The sequence below is a fragment of the Strigops habroptila genome, chromosome Z, assembly GCF_004027225.2.
Source record: "Strigops habroptila isolate Jane chromosome Z, bStrHab1.2.pri, whole genome shotgun sequence".
Taxonomy (NCBI): domain Eukaryota; kingdom Metazoa; phylum Chordata; class Aves; order Psittaciformes; family Psittacidae; genus Strigops; species Strigops habroptila.
Window position 1 is genome coordinate 2,325,891 of NC_044302.2, and position 20,906 is coordinate 2,346,796.

Consider the following 20,906-nt stretch of genomic DNA (forward strand, 5'->3'; position numbering starts at 1 on the left):
CCGCCGCCGGTCCGTCCCCTCCGCGCTGCCCCCCGGGGCGCCGCGGCCCGATCGCGCCGTTCCGGGCGGCGGCCGCCATGGCCGCGGCGGGCGGCGGCGGCGGCAGCGGCCCCGCGGGGCCGTGGGCGCCCGGGGCGGGCCGGGCCCTGCAGACCGCCATGCGGGCGGCGAGCGCCGCCCTGGAGATGGACAGCGCCGGGCGGACGCGGGTGAGCGCGGAGCGGGACCCCCGGCGCCTCCCCGCGCACCGCGGGCCCGGCCTCCCCGGCGGGTGCCCCTGGCCCGGGCGGCACCGGGAGCGCCGCGTCCCTCCGAGGCCGTGCAGGGCCCGAACGTGTGTCCCCCCGGCCCAGCCCGGAGCTCCGGTACCGCAGGGATGGGCCCGATCCTGCCCGTCCTCCACGGCCCATCCTGGCCCCTGAGCGGGGCTGCGGCCGGGGCTCCCGGGCAGGGGGGGCACCTCGGGGTTCCATGCTCCCCGCGGGGCCGCGGCTCAGCCCCATCTCCCCGGCAGGAGGCCTACGTGGAGTACCTGAAGAGCATCTCCCTCATCGCGCAGGCCCTGCAGGAGGAGGCAGTGGGGACAGGTAGGTCAGGACCCGGCCGTGCCCTCGGTCCGCCCCCCCGGGCCCGTTCCCCGCTCCCCGCCGCGGTGCCAGGGCGGGCCAGGGCCGGTGCCACCGGTGTCACCGGTGTGTGACCCGCTCCCTGCCCTCCCGCAGACGGGAGCGAGGGGCTCACCCCCGACACCCCGAAGATGCTGAAGCTGGCGGAGCAGTGCCTGGAGAGGGTCAAGTCCATCGCGGCAGTGCTGGGTGAGTGAGCGAGGTGCTGCGGGACCCCGCAACCGGGGAGCTGGACCGGGCTGCTGGGGCACAGTGACCTCTCCTTCCCTCCTCAGGGAAAGCCCAGGCCAAACCGGCGGCACAGGAGCGGAGCGCGGCCCCCGCTGCCTTCCCCAGGCACCGCCGCGTCCTCTCGGATGAGGGGGGGAAGCTCTCTCCCTTCCTGCCCCCGGAGATCTTCCAGAAGCTGCAGATCACGGAGGCACAGAGCGCGCGCAAGTACGTGAGCGGGGACATGGCAAGGGGGCCATGGGGCTGGGATGGGGCATCCCAATGCTGTGGCTGTGCGAGGAGTGGGGCACGGCGGGGAAGGGGCCCTGGCACGTGTGGCCGTGCCCGGCGGTGGGTGCTGAGGGCAGGTTCCCAACAGGGAGCTGACGCCGCTGGAGGAGGCGTCTCTGCAGAACCAGAAGCTGAAGGCTGCCTACGAGGCGCGGGTGGCGCGGCTGAACCCCAGCCAGGCCCTGCAGAAGACCTCCCTGGCAAGTGGGGAGCCCCCCGGGGCAGGAGGGGAGGAGAGGGAGTCCCTGCGGTGCCCAGGGGACCCCTGCTCTGTGCTGGCCATGCCGGTGGCCGTGGGCTCTGGGCAGACGTCCCCAACACACCGCTTGCTTCACAGACGCTGTCCCTGCAGCGGCAGATGATGGAGAACCTGGTGATTGCCAAGGCCCGGGAGGAGACTGTATCCTTCCCAGTGCTGAGGGTGTACTGGGCTCCCCAGAGCCCCACATCTCCCACCCCTGGTGCTTGTGCCCCATCCCTGGGCTGGTCCCAGGCAGACTTTTGGGATCCTGCTCCCATCCTGCTGATGGGGTGATGGAGGTGGTGAAGGGCTGAGCCTGGGGGCTGTGCGGGGCAGCGGGTTGTGCGGGGCAGTGGGTGCTGGCTGGTGCTGCAGCAGTGCGGGAGCTCCGGAGCCTTAACTCTGCCCTGGCCCAGCTGCAGCGGAAGATGGAGGAGCGGCGGCTGCGGCTGCAGGAGGCTGCCAACAGGTGAAGGGGTGTCACAGCAAGGGACCCCGGGGTGGGGGTCACCCTGGCAGTGCCCTCACCGGGAGCATTCCACCCACAGGAGGTTCTCCAGCAGCGTGGCCCTCACCCCCGAGGAGCAGGAGCAAAGAGCTCTCTACGCCGCCATCCTCGAGTATGAGCAGGACCACGTGAGTATGCACCAGAGGCTGCTGCCCCATGAGGCTGCTGCTGTGGGGCAGAGGACCATGCAGGATGGGTGCTGTCCTTGGGTGCTGTGAGGCAGGAGGTCTTGAGGCCCCTGGGTCCTGCTGGGGCAGGATGCCATGGGGCACGGTGCTGTGCCATCCCCTCTGATGTGCTCCCCAGGACTGGCCGAGGCAGTGGAAAGCCAAACTGAAGCGGAGCCCAGCGGATCTCTCCCTGGTGTCGGGGCTGTTCTCCTGCCTCCTCAGGTAGTGCTGGGATGGGGAAGGGCCCTTCTTGGAGCAAGGGAGCTGCAGCCACATGCTGATGCCCCCTGCCCACCGTTCCCTGTGCTTCCAGCTTCCCCGAGCACCCCATCGCGCAGCTCCTGCGGCAGCTGCAGTGCGCAGTGTACACCCGCCTGTACCTGGCCATCAGCCGGGGCGCTGCCGACACCGCCGCGGGGTCCCCCGCCGGCCTCTGCTCCCTCTCGCTGGACGCAGGGGGCTCGCTGCCCGCTGAGCCCGGGGGCCGCCGGCTCCGCGCCTCCCGCAGCCTCCACTGCATGTTCTCGGTGCCCGAGCACGGTGCGGCCGGGCTGCGGCACAGTGTCTCCAGCACGCCCCTCGCCGCTGCCGGGCCCCCAAAAGCAGAGGGCGGCTGGACAGGACTGGCGGCAGCCCCCCAGACCCCTCGGGAGAGCTCCTTTGAGGACCTGGAGCGGTTCCTGGCATCGCCCGAGGGCTGGGCCCCCGCAGAGCCCCCGGACGGCCCCGGGACCGAGGCGACGCTGCCGGAGCAGCTGAAGGGCATCGTGCGGGACATCCACAACGCCATTGGTGAGGGATGGGCGCCGGGATCAGGGGCTGGTGGGGGCCGGGCAGGGCTCTTCACCCACTGTGGGCTCTCATGGGGAGCAAGAGGACCCCCGCACCTTGTTGTTTTAGCTGGAGCACCTCGGGGTGCAGGGTGGGGAGAACAGAGAGTCTTGGGGGCACGCACCGAGCGTGCTGCGTAACTCGTCCCTCCTCAGACAGGCTGCTGTCCCTGACGCTGCTGGCCTTCGAGGGGCTGAACACAGCCGCCGGCAAGGACCAGTGCCTGGCCTGCCTGGAGGAAGCCTTCTTCCCACCGCTGTGGGCCCCACTGCTGGCTCTCTACAGGTACTGAGACCCCAGGGCCGGGCTGGGCTCCCTCAGTCCCCTCCCTGGCAGCCCCTCGCCTCTCTGCCCGCAGGAGCGTGCACCAGCCCCACGAGGCGGCCCTGGCCCGCAGCATGGAGCGGCACCGGCACGCCGGCCCCACCGACATGGGGCTGGCGTCCCGGCTCTTGCCCCCGGCGCCCGGCTGCCCTGCGTACGGCTCCGCCATCGAGGACCTGCGCCTCATCCCGCTGGAGACCTGTCCCCGCAGGAAGCTGGAGTGCATCGGTCAGTGCATTGTCTGGGACGGGGCTGGGGGGGGTGTCCGGGGTGACCCTCAGCGCCCCCCACTCTGTGCCACAGTGCGAGCCCTGCGCGGCATCTGCGAGTGTGCTGAGGAGTACTGTGGTGCCCGGGACCGCCGGACCCCCGCCGCTGCCGCCATGTGAGTGCCATGGGGGGCAGCCAGCCCCATGGGCAGGCACAGCAGAGCCAGAGCTGCAGTGGGGAGCAGGGGGGTGTGGATGTGTGGGGCTGGGGGTTCCCACTGCCCGTGGGGCTGACGGTTCCTGTTGGCAGCAGTGGGGCAGATGACCTGCTGCCCATCCTGTCCTACGTGGTGCTGCAGACGGGGCTGCCCCAGCTGCTGTCCGAGTGTGCTGCCCTGGAGGAGTTCATCCACGAGGGGTAAGTGCCTGGGGACCTGGGGGTGTGCGGGTACCCCTGGGTGGGGGTATTGATGGAGAAATGGGGAGGGAGCTGTGGCTCCTGTGGGTGAAGGGCTGTGGGGTAATGGAGATGGTGGTGTCCTGGTTGTGGCAGTGTGGTGGCCATGGTGGTGTGGTAGCCATGATGCTGTGGTGGCTGTGGCAATGTCCCAGCTGTGACTCTGTGGTGGCCATGGTGGTGGCCTGTCCTGGCCATGATGGTGCGGTGGCTATGGCAGTGTCCTGGTGTCTTGGCTGTTGTGGTGCTGGCCATGGTGGTGTGGCAGTCATGATGGCTGTGGTAGTGTTCTGGCCATGGCAGAGTGGTGATTGTAGTGGTGTAGTGGCCATGGTGGTGTCCTGTCTGTGTTGGTATCCTGTCTGTGATGGTGTCCTGGCTGTGATGCTGTGGTGGCCATGGCAGTGTCCTGGCCATGATGGTTCAGTGGCCGTGGCAGTGTCCTGGTGTCTTGGCTGTAGTGATCCTGGCCATGGTAATGTAGCAGTCATGGTGATGTGATGGTGATGGTGGTGTCCTGTCTGTGTTGTTACCCTGTCTGTGATGGTGTCCTGGCTGTGATGCTGTGGTGGCCATGGCAGTGTCCTGGCCATGGCAGCATCCCAGCCGTGACATTGTGGTGGCCGTGGTGCAGGTGCCTGATCGGGGAGGAGGGATACTGCCTGACGTCCCTGCAGAGCGCCCTGTCCTACGTGGAGTCTCTGCAGTGAGGAGGCAGCCACGGGGATCCCTCCCCGCCATCCACCGCCAGGTGCTGCTGCTCCCCATCCCTGCGGACCCGGAGCGGGGTCGGGGGGGGTGGGGGTGTCCCCGTGGGGCGGGATGAACCGACCCGAGCCCCGCATCACATCCCCGCGGTGGGGCCGGGGAGACCTGGTGCTGGCCGGAGGGGTTGCTCCTCCCTGCCTTTGGGGGGCGCTGCTGTGGGCGCGGGCTCCGTTCCCGCGGTTCTGCCCCCTTCTGTAACGTCATCGGGGCGGTGGGCGTGGCGCGGGAAGCGGAAGGGGCGCGCGGGGTGGCGGGCGCGGGGTCTGGTGCGGGGCGCGGTGCTGACGGTGCCGCGCCGGCAGGATGTGCGCGGGCTCGGCGCTGCGGCAGCAGTACGGGCAGCAGTACCGGCACTGCTTGGAGCAGCAGTTCCGCCGCGGCCGCGCCGGGCCCTGCTCCGACCCGTCCTTCGTGGAGCGGCTGCGGCAGCGGCTGCGGCGGGAGCCGGCGGTGCTGGGGGCCCTGCAGGAGGACGCGCCCGAGCTGCTGGCCCGGGGGCTGCGGGGCTGGCCCGACCCGGGGCGGGCGCTGCCGGGCATGGCCCGCGCCTTCCGGCTGCTGGAGCTGGCGGCCGTCAACCTCTACCTCTTCCCCTGGCGCAAGGAGTTCGGCACCGTGCAGGTGAGGGCCCGCGGGCCTGCCCGCGCCTCCGGCGCTGGGGCGAGGCCCCGGGGCTCCAACCGTGTCCCTGCTCTCGTTGCAGACCTTCTCCGGTGCCTACGTGCACTCGCTGCGCTCAGCACTCCCTGAAGCCGACCTGGAGCGGAGCTTCGCCCGGCTGGGCTATGAACGGCAGGACCAGCACCGCCTGACGGTCTTCCGGCCCCCCCCGGAGCCCGAGCTGCTCGCTGCTGCCTGCGGCTTCTTGGCCTGCCGTCTGGAGTGCGAGATCCTGGTGGAGGTGGTGCTGTGCCTGCACCCGCACCAGCCCAGTGCTCAGGAGCTGCTGCACGCCCGGCGGCTGGCCGGTAACGTGGAGGCCTGCGTGGAGATGCTGCAGCAGATGGGGATGCAGCCCAAGGCGGCTGCCAGCTGCGGTGACAGCGTGGACCTTTACCAGGCCGAGCCAAGCAGCCCTGAGGACGTGGAGGGCGAGGACACAGCCCCTGCAGCACTGCAGAGTGACCCTGGCAGCCCACGGGGTGCTCTGGACATGCCCATAAGGAGCTGGGACTGCTGCGGCGACCCCAAGCTTGGGCAGGAGCTGGTGCTCTCCATTGGCAACCCTGACCTGGACACCTCTTCTCACCTCTTCCTGCAGCAGGACCTCAGTGGGGCCGGTAGCCTATTCCCCACCCTGGCTGTGGGGAGCAGAACCCCCCCAGTGCCAGGGGAGCCCCAGGACTCTGCCTGTCCTTCAGCCCCCGAAGAAGCTCCGGAGCTGCCCTGCTACCAGCTGCACTCGTGCGTGCGCCAGGGCGTGCTGCCCTCCTACTGCTGCACCACGTGCCAGCAGCTCCACGCCGGCGCCTGCGCGGCCGGCCTGGCCTGTCGCAGCCACCACCACGGGCAGGAGCTGCGCAGCGAGCGCCAGCAGCGGCTCTGGCTACAGCGCTCGGAGGTGGACAGGCTGCTGACCAAGAGCTGCGGACCCCAGTCGTAGCACTGCAGCGTCCTGCTGCTGCTGCTGCCAACTGTGCACGTCCCCTTGTGCCTGCAAAGAGATGGGGATAGCCATTGCTGGGCCTTATGAGGGACACTGGGCTCACCCCACGGGGAGGGAACAGTGCCTGGGCCATGCTCTGCTTCGTCTCCGGGGTGGTGGGAGCCTGCTCCAGCCCCGGCCCTCCTGCTGTACATGCTTGGATGCAACTCAGTAAAGTGCAGCTGCCTCGCAGTGTGGCGGTGTCCTCATGCTGTGCTGGGGTGAACGGGGGGAGCAGCGTACGTGGGATGGGGCTGGTGGGAGCAGCTCTTTCTTCCAAGGAGAGTGGGGCCCTCTCCTAGAGGGGAGGGGAGAGTTCTCGTCCCTGTGGCACAAGAGGAGCAGAGCAGGGCTGTGGCTTCCTCCAGCCCACGCAGAGCCGAGGAATGAGGCAATTCACTCCGAGCTGCTGGCAAGTGCGTTTATTGATGGCAAAGTTTGGGTTACCCCACGCGGCCAGCACTGGCTGAGGGCCCCACGCCAGCCTCTCCCTGTGGAGCCCTGGGGGTCCCTGCACCTCGTTTCTCTTCTACTCTTGTTGCTCCGCGCTGGAGCCGGTACAGCGCTTCCCTACTGCAGCCGGGCCATCCCCGCACTGGGAGCCGTCCCGGGAAGGGCTGACGCCCTTGGTGCTGTTCAGCCGAGGAAAGCCATCCCAGTTGGCATGTGCCATGCTTCTCCCATGGGACAGAGCTCAGGGCTTGCCGCGCTTGGCCTGGCTCTCAATCCCCGCATTGGTGGCAGCCACCCGCTTGTTGCGGTGGTGCGGGAAGGTGGGCATGAGCTCTGGCTCGCAGGCTGTGGGGCAGAGAGGGGGATCAGCGGGGCCGAGCGCGCCCGAACCCTGCCCTGTGGAAGGGTACTTACGTAGGGGCTTCTCCTTGAAGTAGGAGCTATCTAGGCAGTCCTTTGCTGTGCCCCTGCGGGGATGAGGGGACGTGAAGGTGCTGACCTGGCTCCCCCTGGCTCTAGGGACAGTATGACACAGGCAGCCCTGTCTGGGTAGCAGGCTTCCTCCCCTGCCCAGGCTGAGCTGCTGGTGGCTCTTACCGCTTCTTGGGATCATACATGAAGAGGAAGTTGAGCAGCCGCTGCCCGGCCTCCGACAGCCAGGGGAACTTGTGCTTGAGGTTGTTGTAGGGCTGCTTCCGCAGCGTGTACTGGCTCACCAGGGGCAGCTTGGAGAAGCCCTGCACGGGTCGGGCTGTGAGGTGGAGGCAGGGAAGGAGGGCAGGGGAGGGCAGGGAGCAGGGGACTGCTCTCACCGGCCAGATGTTTTCATTGGGTGTCCCCAGGAGCTGCACAATGAGATCGATCTGGTGGATCTCAGAGGTACCCGGCAGCAGTGGCTTGTGCGCCAGCAGCTCGGCGAGGATGCAGCCCGCAGCCCTGCAGGGCAGACAACGTGCAGATCAGCGGAGACAGGAAAAGCCCCTCCATTGATCCGCCCTGCAGGTTTGCAGCCCTTTTTCCTCAGCACCCTCCTGCCCTGCCCTTACCACATGTCAATGCTGGTGGTCTGGGTCGCCATCCCCAGCAGCAGCTCAGGTGCTCGGTACCTGCGCAGGGGACAGCAGTGACTCAAGGGGACAAAGGAAGCCCCCACAGCACAGCTCCGTCCCCAGCACCAGCCACTCACCACAGTGTGACGACTTTGGGGGTCATGGGCTTTGGTGGCATCCCATAGGTGCGTGCCAGTCCAAAATCAGCTGCAACAGAGACTCGGGATCAGGAGGAAGCTCCTGGCTCCAGCTGGGTCACGGAGCAGAGGGAGAGCTGTGGGCACAATCCGTGGCGGGAGCTGGACTGGCAGCAGCTGGGGGCTCACCTATCTTCACACAGCCTTTGTCAGTCATGAGCAGGTTGGACACCTTCAGATCCCTGCCAGGGAAGAGCAGGTCAGTGGCTGGTCAGCAGCGCCCTTCAGGCCCAGCTCCTCCTGTACCTGCATCTCCTCAGGGATGCATATCCGGGGCTCATAGGCAGCTACAGAGCCCCGGAGCCAAGTGATCACAAGGAGGAGCAAATCCCATCATTCATCCAACTCTCCTTGCCCCACTCCTGCTCCCACATGGAGACACCAATTCGCATCAAACCCCCACACAGAGCTGCTTGTCCCCAGGCATGGGTGTGGGAGGTGAAGAACGCTGCAGTCTGAAGGCTTCCTCCCTTCAGCTCCTTCTCCCTGTGCCCCCTTCCTCACTTCCCACATTCATCCCACCATTCCCACCTGTGGATGACGTAGTTCTCATGAAGGTACTGCAGGCCCTTGAGGACTTGCAGGATGATGCACTTCACCTGCAGACAGAAGACAGGAGCATCCACCGCTGTGAGGGCAGCACCAGCAAACCCCCAGTGGTTAAACCCACTTGGGTGCCCTCCAGCCTGCCCTGTATGTCACTGCTCTGCAGTGTGTAAGTCCCCATGTCCTCCTAGAGCACCCCACGGGCTGCCTGGGGGCACATTTTCTCCCGGCTCTGTTGCCCTGACTGTTTGCTCCAGCCCAAAACCCAGCCTGGAATTCTTCAAGAGGGTTCTTCAAGGGGCAGCTAAGCTCAGGCTCCACACACCAGGAATCGCAGCTCCCCTGGCGCTCCCCAGCCCTGCTGAAGCCCAGCACAAGGTCCAGGGAGCCCACCCTGGTGCCCGGTGCGATTTGGCAGTACCCTCTCAGCGGTGATGTACCTAAAGCCTGGCCTGATCTTTACCTGAGCCTCTGAAAAAGGCGTCTGCATGTTCTCAAGAAGGCTGGCTAGGTCCTGCTCGCAGTACCCCATCACCAGGAATATACTGTCATAGACAAGACACAGTCAGGACTCTTCCCCAGGTTGCTTCTCCAGTGTCCCAGTGCACATCTGCACTGAGAGGGGCAGTATAGGCGACTGAGCAGGGTCTGAAAGGCAGAGAGGACAGGAGACAATGGGAGGCCAGAGGGGGGACTCCCACCTCTCCAGATGGTTCCCTACAACCACCTCTTTGAGCTCCACGATGTTGGGGTGCCGAAACTGCAGAAGCAGGGTGATTTCCCGCAGGCTGCTGATGGGCATTCCTGCAAAGAGCAACAGCCATGCTGCATGACTGCCTTGAGCAGGGGCCGGGGACGCCCCTGCCACAGCTCTCCTGCTCCTCCATTACCATCTTTCTCATTGTCCATCCGCACCTTCTTCAGTGCCACGATCTCATTTGTCAGGGTGTCCCGGGCCCGGTCTGGAAGAACAGGACACCCCGTCAGCACCGGCAAACGCTGGCTGCATCATGAGCCTCTTCTCAGCTTTATTCCCTATGACAGCGCCCTCAACCGCACACGCTGCTGCTGCCGCTGGAGTGGAGCAGACGGGCTGCAGCCCGCCCAGGGGCTGTCTCTGCCCGGGCCCGCGGAGAGCAGCCGGCGCTGCACTTACACACGATGCCGTAGGTGCCCTCTCCGATCCGATTCAGCTTCTCGAACTCCTTCACGCTTCGGCATCTTCCCAGCTAGAACCAAAGAGCCACATCACCGCAAGCGGTGCCCTCGGGGCGGCCCGATGCGGCTCCTCACCCTCCGCCGGCAACGCGCGGCGCCGGGGCAGCGCCTCCAGCCGCGCTCCCGCGGGGCAGCCCGCGCTGCTGCTCCGCTGCTTGCGCGCAAACCGGCGCCACCCGAGCGGGGCGCCTGGCCCGGACGCGCCGCCCTGTCCTCGCCCTCCCTGCCCCGGGCCTGCGGGCACCCGTCCCGCTCCCGACATGGGGCAGCGCCCCCCCCCCGCCCGCAGCAGGCCGCGGAGGGCCGCGGAAGCCCGTGTGGCCGCTCGGCCAGCCCGAGGCCGGGGCCCCGCCGTGCTCACCCGCTCCGCCGCCGGCACCTCGAAGTACCCCTCACCCCGCAGCCGCCGCAGCCGCAGCGGCTCCGGGTCCGCCTCGGGCCCGCCGCCGTCCGCCATGACGGCCCGCGCGGGCGCCATGACGTCACGCATGCGCATCGCTGCACACCAGAGACAAGGGCTGCGGGGCGGGGCCTCACCGCGCGGTGACCACGCCCCCTCTAGACCACGCCCCTTTCATCACCACCCACCCCGTATGGCCACCCAAGTGACCACGCCCCGCCCAGTCAATATGGCCACGCCCCCTTCAGACCACCTCCCCTTTAGACCCCGCCCACCCAGCATAGCCACGCCCCCTCGGGCGGTGCTCCCGAACTCCCCCCTCCCCCGCCCCGTGACTCTCCAGCCGGGCGGCGCTCTCGCGAGAGCTGCTACGCGCACCCCGGAAGCGGCGGCAGCGGCGGCACCGAACCCGGAAGCGGCGGCGGGGCAGGATGGACGGTGCGGGCCGCGCTGGGGGTCGGGCGGGAGCCGGGGCTCGGGCGGGGGGTACCGGGGGTGGGGGGTACCGGGGGTGGGGACCGGTGCCGGGCCTCCGGTACCGGCGCTGCCGGCGGTGCGGCGCCGCTGAGGCCGTACTCTCTTTCCGTTGCAGACACGCTGTTCCAGCTGAAGGTGAGGCCGGCGGCGGGCGCTCCGCCTGCTGCCCGTCACGTACCGCTGCGCCCGGAGGCCCCGCTCACCGCCCGCCTCCCCGCGAAGGCCCCGGGCTCCGCTCCGCCCCGCGGACTCGCGCCTAGTCGGGGCTCCTGCTGCGGCCCCGGTGCAGACGGAGGCTCCGGCCGGCGGAGGGCCGCCCTGCGAGGCGCGGGGGGGCCGGGACCGCCCCGCCGATGCCGGTGGCTGCGGGAAGAGGGAGCCCTTTAGCCGGGTTTGTCCTCCGGGACCGGCCTTCCCGGCGCTTCCCTTCCCGGAACGGGGGGAAAACGCCTTCCCGGTTTACCGGGTGCTCTGGGAGGCTCCTGTCCCGGGGGCGGGGGGGGTTGTACCCGGCTGCCTGCCGGGGCTCGGCTCACCCCGGGGCCCGGCTCTGTGCGGGGCTCCCGCCCTAAGCGGGTGCTTTATTCGCAGTTCACAGCGAAGCAGCTGGAGAAACTCGCCAAAAAAGCCGAGAAGGACTCCAAGGCCGAGCAAGCCAAGGTCAAAAAGGTGGGTTGGAGCTGCCGGGCTGGTGCTGGCCTCCTGCCGTGTTCCGCACGGGGCCGGGGAAGGGGCAGGTCCCCCTCGGGCCTCGCTGCGTGTCCCAGCTCAGCCTCCAAGTGTCCCACCCTCAGCTCTCGGATGTGCTGGGTGGACACAGTGGCACCCAGAGGGATTTCATTCCCGCTCGAGGGCGTGCTCAGTGTTCAAGGGCCGCAGCAGAGCTGCTTCCTGCTGGGAAGCTGTCCCACAGAAACAGGGTGTGCTTGTTTATAAACCTGCGGTGCATTCTCTATGTAACTGGTTGCCCTTTGCCCTCCCAGGCCCTTCAGCAGAAGAATGTGGAGTGTGCCCGTGTCTATGCGGAAAATGCCATCCGCAAGAAGAACGAGGGGCTCAACTGGCTCCGCATGTCCTCCCGGGTGGATGCGGTGGCCTCCAAGGTCCAGACAGCAGTGACCATGAAGGGGGTAAGAGCCTCTGGGTGTGCGTGGGGCTTGAGACAGGAACATGTGTTGGCTCTTCCCCTTGCACTGCCTCGCACCACTTCAGAGCAATGTGTCCCCAGAAAGGATCCCACCAGTTGTAGTTGGCTCAGAGCCTCGCAGGCAAGTTCAGTCTTTGAAGAGCCCGTCTGAGGTGGCCTCACAGCAGTGCTGCTTTGGATTAAATCCCTAACCCATGGCTGCCCGTTGAGAGAAACTCATTCTTGGGGTCTCTTGGCCTTGTGGTGTGTGTACAGGGGTGGTGGGCTGGGACCCCTCCTGCCAGGAGCACTGCCTGGGGTCTCCAGTGATGGTGCATGGCTGGAGGAACCCACAGCCAGGCTGGACCCTGGTGCATCTGGTGAGCCCACAGAGCCTGTCCTGCCCTGCAGCGCTGCTGTGAGCGTCAGAAATGCTGGCTTCTCCCTCACTGATGTGGGTTTCACTCTCAGCGGAAACATACCTTGCTTTTGCGGATCACCCGTGAAGCAATCTCCTCTTGCAGGTGACAAAAAACATGGCCCAGGTGACCAAGGCCTTGGACAAGGCTCTGAGCTCCATGGACCTGCAGAAGGTGTCTGCGGTGATGGATAAATTCGAGCAGCAGGTTCAGAATCTGGATGTTCACACATCAGTAAGTGCTGGTGGCCTCGGGGGGGGGTCTGGGAGGGCTGGGCACTGCGCAGTGTGTGAGGACGGGCTCATCTCTGACCTGTGGGTCCCAGTTGTAACTGGGGCTTCCACAGCAGCTCCCTGTTCCCCTTGGGGACTACAGCCTCTGGTGTGGGAACCCCCCTGAGCTGAGAGACGTGGGGGAAGACCCGTCTCTGCTGCCTGACAGGGCAGGAGTTGATGTGCAGAGAGGCAAATGTGGCACAACAAGGGAGGATGGCTGTCCCTGTGTCAACTGGCTGGAGGGGGTCTATGGTAGAACCAGACCTTGCACCCCTCTGTCATAGCCCTGCTGTTGGCATGAGGCCGTTCTGGCTGAGAGGGCTGGTGGCAATGCAGGATCTGCATCAGGATCTTCGGGACAAGCAGCTGGGTTGGTCTGAGCAGCTTTTCCTGCGGCTCAGGGTGACAAGCTGTGTCTGTCACAGGTCATGGAGGACTCCATGAGCTCTGCCACCACGCTGACCACGCCGCAGGAGCAGGTAGACAGCCTCATCGTCCAGATCGCGGAGGAGAACGGGCTGGAGATCATGGACCAGCTCAACCAGCTCCCCGAGGGGGCTTCCGCGGTGGGGGAGAGCTCGGTGCGCACCCAGGAAGACCAACTGTCTCGGAGGTTTGTGCTCTCCGGGTCTCTGCCTTGTTTGAGTCCTCCCCAGGGACCCCTCAGCAGTGGGAAGGGGATGAGTTAGCCCATTGTGGCATGCTGGGGGGATGCTGAGCCCCCATTCTGGGCAGTCCCCATGGTACCCCATATGCAGGGAGGCAAGGTGGCTGTTTGGGTCCGTGGGACCACTTTGTGCCTGGACAAGGTGTCTTTTGGCGCTCAGCAGCATCCTCATGGGGTGCAGAACAGTCTCCCCCTGCTCTGCCGCTGCTCTGGAATGCTTGGCTCTGCCCTTCAAACAGCTCTGGGAACAGGCTGTCTCCCTGGAACTGCCCCAGGAGAAGCTGATGAGCTTCCTCTCCCCACGCAGCCCCCACTGGGTTTGTTTGGGGACAGCCCCGAGGCTGTGCTCCCCTGGGAGCTGGGGACAGCTCTGGGAGAGGCACCGGGCCAGCAGCGAGCTGCTCAGAAGAGAAACCAGGAGCCCCTTCTCCTCAGGGCCTCGCCTGCGTGGTGGCACGCTCCAGGTTAACCCCAGGCAGCCATGGCCTTGTGCTCCAGATGCTCCAGGTCCACCCAGGGCAGGATTTCTCACACCTCTGCTGCAGAGCTGGAGGTTTCTGGGCAGAGATGTCCCTGCAGGCACGGCTGAAGGGTTTTCCTCCGTCACAACTGCTCTCACGTTCCTTCCCTCCCATGCTCTCCCTTCCAGGTTGGCTGCCTTGCGGAATTAAGGTCTCCTGTCGCCCCTCTGGACTGCTGCCCCTGGTGGGATGGTGTGTGGGGCGGAGGGGCCTGGGACTCCTTCCCCACAGCCACTGGCTATCCCCTGCTCCAGCAGCACGTCCCCAGCCCTGCCTGCGCCTGGACACTCTGCTTTGGGGCTGTGATGGTGATGGCTTTTCCCAGAACAGGCAGCGATCCTGGCAGGGGTTCCTGAGCAGAGGCAGCCTCTCCGGGCGGGAGGGAGGCTTCACTGGGTCTGATTCCAGGGTGTTTTCCATGGGAGGGCTGCTTCTGGTTTCTGGCAGTGTCTCACGGTGCAGTGTCACGCTCCTGGTTTAAATCTAAAGGAATCCTTCTGGAGGTGGGTCGCAGTGTGTTTTGGGGTGCTGCTTGCCTGACTCGCCTCTGTGTGCAGCACACTTGCTCTCCTCGGGGCCCACGGCAAGGAGCTGTTGACAAGGAGCAGGGAGATCCCACAGCGCTGCCTTCCCCTCGCAGTGGTTTGGGAAGGGTGTTTTTCCCAGCTGTGGGGTTTCTGGGAAGGTCAGTGCCTTGCAGGAAGGGGAGGTTTCGCTGTGGCATCTCTTCCCTTACAGTAACCTTCTCGAGCCATAGCTGCGTGCCCTGTGTTGCAGGCTTCACCTTGCCAATCGCCAGCTCCTTGTCGTGCCAGGCCAATCCTCCCTGGAGCTCTGTACCACAAAGTGACCTTTGAAATGCTCATCCTGCCCTGCACAAGTATGTGTGCATGTGAATCCACACTTCCCCATCTCCACCCGCTCTGGTCTGGAAATGGTTATCCAGGCCCTGGCCTCCCATGTGGAGCAATCCCTGCTCAGCAGCTGGGAGCGGATTGCAGCAGCTCCCAGCCCCATGCTCGCAGCTCTGGTGGCCGCAGCCTCATCCCCACACGTCCCCCAGCCGGATGGGTGTGACGGTAAATGCTAAACCATCCCCAGAGCGTGTCTGCCTGCGCTGGCTGCGGCTCGTCCCCTGGGTGTCTGCTGCCGTTCCTCCTCTGCTGTCCCCTCCTCGCTGCTGCTGCCTGTCGAACACAGTACCGAGCTGGGTGAGAGGGGTCTGCCTCTCCTGGCCCCTCTCCTCTATCTCCTCATGGCAAGCGTGGCTCCTCCTCCCTTAGAGCCTTCTCCCTGCACCGAAGTGTTCTGTGCCCCTTCTCTGCAAATCCGAGGCACCACGAGACGCTGGGCTGATGCTGGGAAGGAAATGCTGTTTCCTTTGGCTCTTGGGAGGACGGACTTTAACCTTCTTGCCGCGGGCTGTAAATGGGGGCTGTGCAGCGGCCGGGACCTGTGTGGTGTGGGGCAGGCAGCTGGTCCCGCTGCAGTGGGGCAGCTCCGATCCATCGCTTCCAAAGGGGATCTTAAGGCACCCTGCGAGGAGGGACGTGGGAGGGAGCAGCTCCCAGTGCCGCTGACGTTCCCAGGCACCCAGGCTGTGCGTGCAGACGTGGCGCAGGACTTGCTGCGGGCCAGGGGCTGTGTCGCAGCACTTCAGCTCAAACACTTCTCACTGTTTTGCTTATTTATTCTGAGTTCAGTGGCCTTGGCAGCGTGTGTCTAGTGACCGACAGAGCCTTCCTCTCCACCCCGTGCTGTGGTGGGGCAAAGGGAGGTGGCCCCGGAGGTGGCTTTGGGCTCCAAAGTCACTTGTGCATGGTGGAGCATTGGATCTTGTGCCACCTCCCGATGGGGTGGGCACAAAGCAGAGCTGTCCACCTGCACAGGGGATACCCGTGGGCCCAGGGAGCCCCTGCCCTGCTCCCTCTGTCAGTGTGATGTTTCTCTGTGCTTTCATTGGTGTGTTTTGTTGGGTTTGGTTTTTTTAAGCTTGTCTCATTTGCCTCCTTTCTCCAAACCCCTGTTGATTCCCTTCTGCTCTTTCAAATAAACAACCCCTGATGATCCATCGTGCTGTGTCTGCGTGTTGAGATGTGAAGAGCGTGTCCGTGGTCCGCTCTGCCTGTGGTGCGGTGTGATGGCTGTGGCCTGTCCCCTGCCTGGGACAGAGGCTGAGGGGCTGCCGTGGAGCTGGGGTGAGGAGGAAGAGGAGGGATCCCGTCCTGCTCCTGCAGCTTCCTGCCTCCTCTCCCCCAAGGGAAGGGAATCAGTCACCCACAGCCATAGGTCCCCACTGCTGCGGTCCCGTGCTGAGCAAGACCAGTTCCCTTTGCATAGCTGAACTGGGGGGAATTGGGGCGAGCAGGAGCTACCACCGCCCCAGTGCTACCACCATCAGCGTGGGGAGGCCGGGGCAGCCGCTGGAGCTGAGCTCCTTATCCCCAGGGTGCTTCTGGTCTGCACAGCTCCCTGTGCCGTTCTCCGCACCTTTCCCAGCCCTTGGGAGAAGGCCGGGCTCTACAAGGGGCAGATCCTCATCTTGTATCCCCACGGCAGGAGCCCCAGTGCTTTCCACCCCAGTCCTGCCACCGGCACCCACCGACAGCAGCTTCACCCCGTGCTGGTGGCCGTGTCCCGCTGCGGTGGCCGTCCTGGGCACATCCCGTGCCGGTGCCGGGCTGGCAGACGGGGCTCTGTGCCGCAGCCAATTTGTGAATGCCACAGGAAGATGGCTCTCCTTCCCCTGCCTGTTTTCCTGGTGCCCAAAGCCGCCTCCGCGCCGCAGACAGGCTGTTCCTAAATGTGACAGGAAATTGCTAAGAAGATAATTGAGTAGCCAATTAATTAGCTAATGATGAATGTAAGCATCCTGCGGAGGCAGCCCTACAGCCACTCCGACCGTGTGTTGCAGAGATGTGTCATTCCCGCTGTGGTTAGCTTCCCAGTGTGCCAGGGTGGGTGCCCATGGGGCCGGGGCCATGCAGCTGGGGTGGCTGGTGACACGTTGGGGTCTCTGGTGACATGCTGGGGTGGCTGGTGACACGTTGGGGTGGCTGGTGATGTGCTGGGGTGGCCGGTGATGTGCTGGGGTGGCTCATCGCCTCCAGCCTGGAGCCAGCACAGCAGGGCTATGGGGCTGGTGGTCCCTGCAGGGTGCTGGCACAGGCACATGCTGCCGGTGGTGCTTGAAATGTGTCTTTATTTCACTTGTGGTGCTGACACAGGAGGGAAGGGGTGTCAGTGGTGAGCCCTGGCCGGCAGCCACTGGGCCAGGCACCGGCATCCTGCCGGGCAGGGTGCTGGAGCTGCGGTGGGAGCCGGTGCTAGGAGAGTAGGGAGTGGAGCAGCGCCAGCACCAGCACCAGCACCAGGGCTGCCGGTGGGAGCTGCGCTGTGCCTGCACTGTTGGTGTAGCCATAGCTGGTCCTGCACGTCCCCTCCAGCTCCTCGAAGGCGATGGGTGTCTCCTGGGCAGCCGTGTCCTGCAGGGTTTCCTTCACCTGCGATGGGGGACAGGGTGGGCTCCCGCAGTCCCTGTGTCCCACGCAGCCCCTGTCACCCTGCACGTCCCTGTGCCACGCCAAGCCCTGCGTGTTCCCGTGATCCCATTCATCTGCCGCTCCATGAGTCCCTGTCCGCGGTGTGCCTCCGTACATCTCCAAGTGTTATGCCCTGATGTCCCTCTTATCTCTGCTGGCCCACGTGTCCCCGTGCTCTACGTATCCCCATGCCCTGTTTGTTCCCATGCCCTGTGTGTCCCCATGTCCCACTCACCTCCTCCACCTTCTTGAATACACGAAGCAGGTTCTCGCCCAGGGCCGCCCTCACCTCCTCCTCCGTCCAGTTCCTCGCCAGCAGCTCAGCCACCAGCGCAGGGTATGTGGACACGTCCTCCAGGCCGGTGGGGAGCCTGCACCACGCGCAGCTGTGCCGGGGCAGCCACCTCCCGCACCCCAAAGCAGGGCACGGAGGGACACCCCCATGACACGTCCCCATGCTGGGGACACGCTGCCCTGTCCCACCGCTGCAGCCCATCCTGCACCCATCACCCGCTTTACCCTGAGACCCCGTCGTAGTCCCCACCGAAGCCAACGGACTCTATACCGGCCACCTTCTTCACATAGTCCATGTGGTCTGTGGGTGCCGAGGGGACGGGGTGAGAGGGGAGAGGGGGGACACTGACACCCCCCCAACCCAGGCACCCGCCTCACCTGCGACATCGGTCAGAGTGGCCGTGTTGCTGCATGTCACATACTCGTTGTAGAAGTTGATCATCACCAGGCTGCCCGTGGAGGCCTGCGGGAGAGGTGTCCCTGAGCCCGGCTTCCCTCCTCCACCATCCCCATCCCGCCCGTGGCCATGCCCCGGCGCTCACCACCATGCTCAGCACATCATCGGGCACGTTGCGGCGGTGTGGGCAGAGGCTGTAGGCAGATGAGTGGCTGAAGATGACGGGGGCTTTGGAGAGGCTCAACGCGGCCTTCATCGTCTCCACCGAGACGTGGGCCAGGTCCACGATCATGCCCAGGCGGTTCATCTCCTCCAGCACTGTCTGCGGGGACGGGGTGGGTGAGGGCTGCGTGAGGGCCACCGTGCACCCAGGGCACTGCTGCTCGGCTTAATGACCCAGCATGCGACTGGTGGGTGCCACTACCGTGCACCATGCTGCTGCTCACAGCACCGCTGCCAATGTTGTCCCCACTCACCTTCCCAAAGGACGACAGCCCGTGGTGCAGGACTGGATCTTCCCCTGTGTCCACCAGCCAATTGTCAGCCCTGCGGAGAGGGGACAGCATGAGGGCAGACCCTGCGCATGTGCCCCTGCTCAGCCACGCGCTGTCCCCCCCAACGCTGGCCCTGTCCCCCCGTCCCCATCCCCCCCCCCGGGCTGCTACCAGGGGGTGTTGCAGCTGTGGGTGAGGGTCATGTAGCGGACGCCCAGGCGGTAGAAGGTGCGCAGGACGCCCAGGCTGCTGTCGATGGAGTGGCCGCCCTCCACCCCAATGAGGCTGGCCACCTTGTTGCTCTGGAAGGCCTGGAGGATGCCTGCGGGACAGGGGGGGACACATCAGCCGGGGGAGTCCCCAAGGGCACCCCCAGCCCAGCCCCGTGCCCGCTCACCCTCGCTGTCACCAACGCAGGCAAAGGTGTCGGGGTAGCGCTCGCACATGCGGTGCACCACGTCGATCTGCTCCAGCGTGCGCTTCACTGCGTCCTTGTTCTGCGTGTCACAGGGCACGTACGCCGACCAGAACTACCCGCGATGCACTCGGTGAGCACCGGGAACCCGGAACCAGGCCCTTGCCACCCCCCGCTGTCCCCGGTCCCTCCCTGGTGTCCCCAGTCCCACCTGCCCCCCCACGTGCCCGCTGCGCAGCTTGGGGATGTTGGTGTGGGTGCCGTTCAGCAGCAGGAGGTTGGCCTCCGGCAGCCCCAGCTGGTTGTTGAACCTCTTGAGGAGCTGCCAGGGCAGGTCGTTGTGCCTGGAAAGGGGAGAGAGAAGGAGTGAGGGACTGTCTGCCTGCCCATCCATCCATCCATCCATCCATCCATTCCCTCTTCATCATTCCATCCATCATTCCATCATTCCATCCACCCATCCATCCATCCATCCATCCATCCATCCATCCATCCATCATCCATTGACCTCCCCACCCATTTGTGCTCTCTGACAAAAACAGAGCCAGGGCCCCCCTTTGTCTGTCAGCCTGGAGGGAGACCAGGGACCCTTCATGCATTCTTCCAACCCCACTCGCACCCGGGGAGCCAGCCGGGATCCTGCCAGCAGGAAATCACTGTCACCACTGTGGGAATGTCACCACCACAGGACGTCACTTCCACGCAGTGTCCCGCTCCCAGCAGTGTCACTGGGAAGTGCTGGGGCCGGCTCCCACTTCACTTCTCCCCTCCTCCATCACCCTCCCCACATCCTCCGGCTCCCCCTGCCCCGCGCCCTGTACCCGGGGCTGCTGTGGCACAGGGCTGGTGCCATGGGGGAACCCTGAGCAGGACTGGAGCCTCCTGAGGGTCCTGCCAGGAGACCAGCGACATCCCTGAGGACAAGACCCTGTGAGATCTGAGCAGGGACTCCCCTGGGACAGCCCCTGGCTTCCCGGCACTCCGCCTGCTCCCGCCGGGCTGCACCTCCCGGGGATCCCCTCAGCATCACGGTCCCGGGGTGCCGGTCACGGGGATCCCCCGGCAGAGCTGTCTCCTCACCCTGTGGTGCCCAGCACAGGGATCCCCCCAGGGCTGCCCCCGGTGGGTTTTCTGGCTGGGGTTTTCCCATGCGGCAGACGTGCCTTGGGGCCGAGCAACCTTTGCTCACCCGTCGATGAGCGGCGTGGTCGTCATGATGCGCTCGGCCTCCTCCCGGTGCTGCTGCCCGGCGCTGGGCAGGAGCAGGCGCAGCACCAGCGCCAGCACCACCGCACTCCTGCCTGGCATCCTCGCCTGCTCGGTGCAGCTGGGGACAAGCCGTGGTGACCTGCCACCGCTGCTGCACGCACCGGCCGTCCCCTCCCGCCGTCAATGAGTAACCAGGATCTGCAGCCGTACCCTGCTCCCAGCCCTGGCAGCGGGCAGCGGGCACCGGGGCACTGTGGCGGTGGCTGCCGCAGCCCGCCTGGGTGGCAGGGCCTCTCACATAGCTGTGGGAACGCTCCCGGCCCCTCTAATGCAGCCCAGATTCTTCTTGCTGGGAAAGTGCTGCTCCCATCCCTGCCTCAGCCTCCCCAGCACCAGCACCCCCAGCCCGGTGCTGGTACCCAACAGCATCCCAGCTGAGCGCAGGCATCACCAGCACCCCAACTACCTATGGGCAAGCCCCGGCACCCCTGTCCCCCACTCACCCTGGCCCTGGGACGCTCGGGCGGATGCTGCCTGTTAGGGCTGTGAAATATGTTTTCCGCTTGCGTGCTGGCGGCAAGGCTGGGATGGGCTCCAGCCACCCCAGAGCCACCCCCAACGTGGCGCCGGGTGCCGGGGAGCGGCCAAGTGCCTGCGCACCCCGCGGCAATGTGCTGAGACCTCCCCGCTATGGAGGGGCTGGGGGGCATCAGCATGGCCCTGTCGTGGGGATGCCGATGGTTCCGGGTGTGTGCCAGGCTCCCACTGACCCATGGGCCCACTGCAGCGTCGTGGGGAGGAAACTGAGACACACGGTGGTCCTGCAGAGCAGTGCCTGTGGTGGGGGCTCCAGTGTGGGGAGCTGTGTCGTGTGATGCTGCTGTACTGTGTGTGGCAAGAGGCACCATGGGGCTGCTGGGAATGGCA

The 20,906-nt window shown here is 65.9% G+C and overlaps 5 protein-coding genes across 15 annotated transcripts; 3 read left to right on the forward strand and 2 right to left on the reverse strand.

Annotated features, from left to right (window-relative positions):
• The first annotated feature begins 1 nt into the window (after position 1).
• On the forward strand, positions 2-20,820 carry VPS9D1 (VPS9 domain containing 1). Of its 5 annotated transcripts, none has more exons than XM_030512019.1 (17): positions 20-209; positions 515-587; positions 723-815; positions 902-1,064; positions 1,216-1,327; positions 1,465-1,527; positions 1,785-1,837; positions 1,917-2,004; positions 2,183-2,268; positions 2,360-2,838; positions 3,033-3,162; positions 3,236-3,429; positions 3,505-3,586; positions 3,721-3,828; positions 4,502-4,618; positions 4,938-5,256; positions 5,339-6,472. In XM_030512019.1, the coding sequence occupies exons 1-15, from the start codon at positions 78-80 to the stop codon at positions 4,575-4,577; spliced, it is 1,932 nt and encodes a 643-aa protein (XP_030367879.1). In that variant the 5' UTR covers positions 20-77; the 3' UTR covers positions 4,578-4,618; positions 4,938-5,256; positions 5,339-6,472. The 5 variants fall into 5 exon arrangements, with proteins under 5 accessions (XP_030367878.1, XP_030367879.1, XP_030367880.1 ...); XM_030512020.1 differs by having other exon boundaries at positions 3,724-3,828; XM_030512018.1 differs by having other exon boundaries at positions 2-209; positions 3,236-3,586; positions 3,724-3,828.
• Positions 4,939-6,238, forward strand: SPATA2L (spermatogenesis associated 2 like). The gene is made up of 2 exons (XM_030512455.1): positions 4,939-5,256; positions 5,339-6,238. Exons 1-2 carry the CDS (start codon positions 4,939-4,941, stop codon positions 6,236-6,238), a joined length of 1,218 nt encoding a protein of 405 aa, XP_030368315.1.
• Positions 6,681-10,241, reverse strand: CDK10 (cyclin dependent kinase 10). 5 transcript variants are annotated; one of them, XM_032919635.1, is made up of 13 exons: positions 10,105-10,241; positions 9,682-9,754; positions 9,441-9,487; positions 9,253-9,329; positions 8,989-9,070; positions 8,511-8,578; positions 8,109-8,161; positions 7,920-7,989; positions 7,780-7,839; positions 7,546-7,669; positions 7,331-7,470; positions 7,148-7,200; positions 6,681-7,078 (listed from the first exon to the last, which is right to left on the reverse strand). In XM_032919635.1, the coding sequence occupies exons 1-13, from the start codon at positions 10,237-10,239 to the stop codon at positions 6,975-6,977; spliced, it is 1,086 nt and encodes a 361-aa protein (XP_032775526.1). In that variant the 5' UTR covers positions 10,240-10,241; the 3' UTR covers positions 6,681-6,974. The 5 variants fall into 5 exon arrangements, with proteins under 5 accessions (XP_032775526.1, XP_030367908.1, XP_030367905.1 ...); XM_030512048.1 differs by having other exon boundaries at positions 9,227-9,329; positions 9,416-9,487; positions 10,105-10,234; XM_030512047.1 differs by having other exon boundaries at positions 6,688-7,078; positions 7,148-7,248.
• Positions 10,480-15,700, forward strand: CHMP1A (charged multivesicular body protein 1A). 3 transcript variants are annotated; one of them, XR_003995053.1, is made up of 8 exons: positions 10,480-10,581; positions 10,736-10,755; positions 11,212-11,289; positions 11,604-11,750; positions 12,271-12,399; positions 12,866-13,053; positions 13,757-14,313; positions 14,444-15,700. XR_003995053.1 is itself a non-coding variant. In XM_030512057.1 (8 exons), the coding sequence occupies exons 1-7, from the start codon at positions 10,575-10,577 to the stop codon at positions 13,776-13,778; spliced, it is 591 nt and encodes a 196-aa protein (XP_030367917.1). In that variant the 5' UTR covers positions 10,480-10,574; the 3' UTR covers positions 13,779-13,812; positions 14,444-15,700. The 3 variants fall into 3 exon arrangements, 2 of the variants coding, with proteins under 2 accessions (XP_030367917.1, XP_030367916.1); XM_030512057.1 differs by having other exon boundaries at positions 13,757-13,812; XM_030512056.1 differs by having other exon boundaries at positions 13,757-15,700.
• On the reverse strand, positions 16,811-20,500 carry DPEP1 (dipeptidase 1). The gene is made up of 11 exons (XM_030512044.1): positions 20,483-20,500; positions 19,960-20,097; positions 18,982-19,114; positions 18,753-18,885; positions 18,527-18,677; positions 18,338-18,407; positions 18,007-18,183; positions 17,843-17,927; positions 17,690-17,765; positions 17,406-17,541; positions 16,811-17,131 (listed from the first exon to the last, which is right to left on the reverse strand). Exons 2-11 carry the CDS (start codon positions 20,076-20,078, stop codon positions 16,955-16,957), a joined length of 1,257 nt encoding a protein of 418 aa, XP_030367904.1. The 5' UTR covers positions 20,079-20,097; positions 20,483-20,500; the 3' UTR covers positions 16,811-16,954.
• Positions 20,821-20,906: the final 86 nt, after the last annotated feature.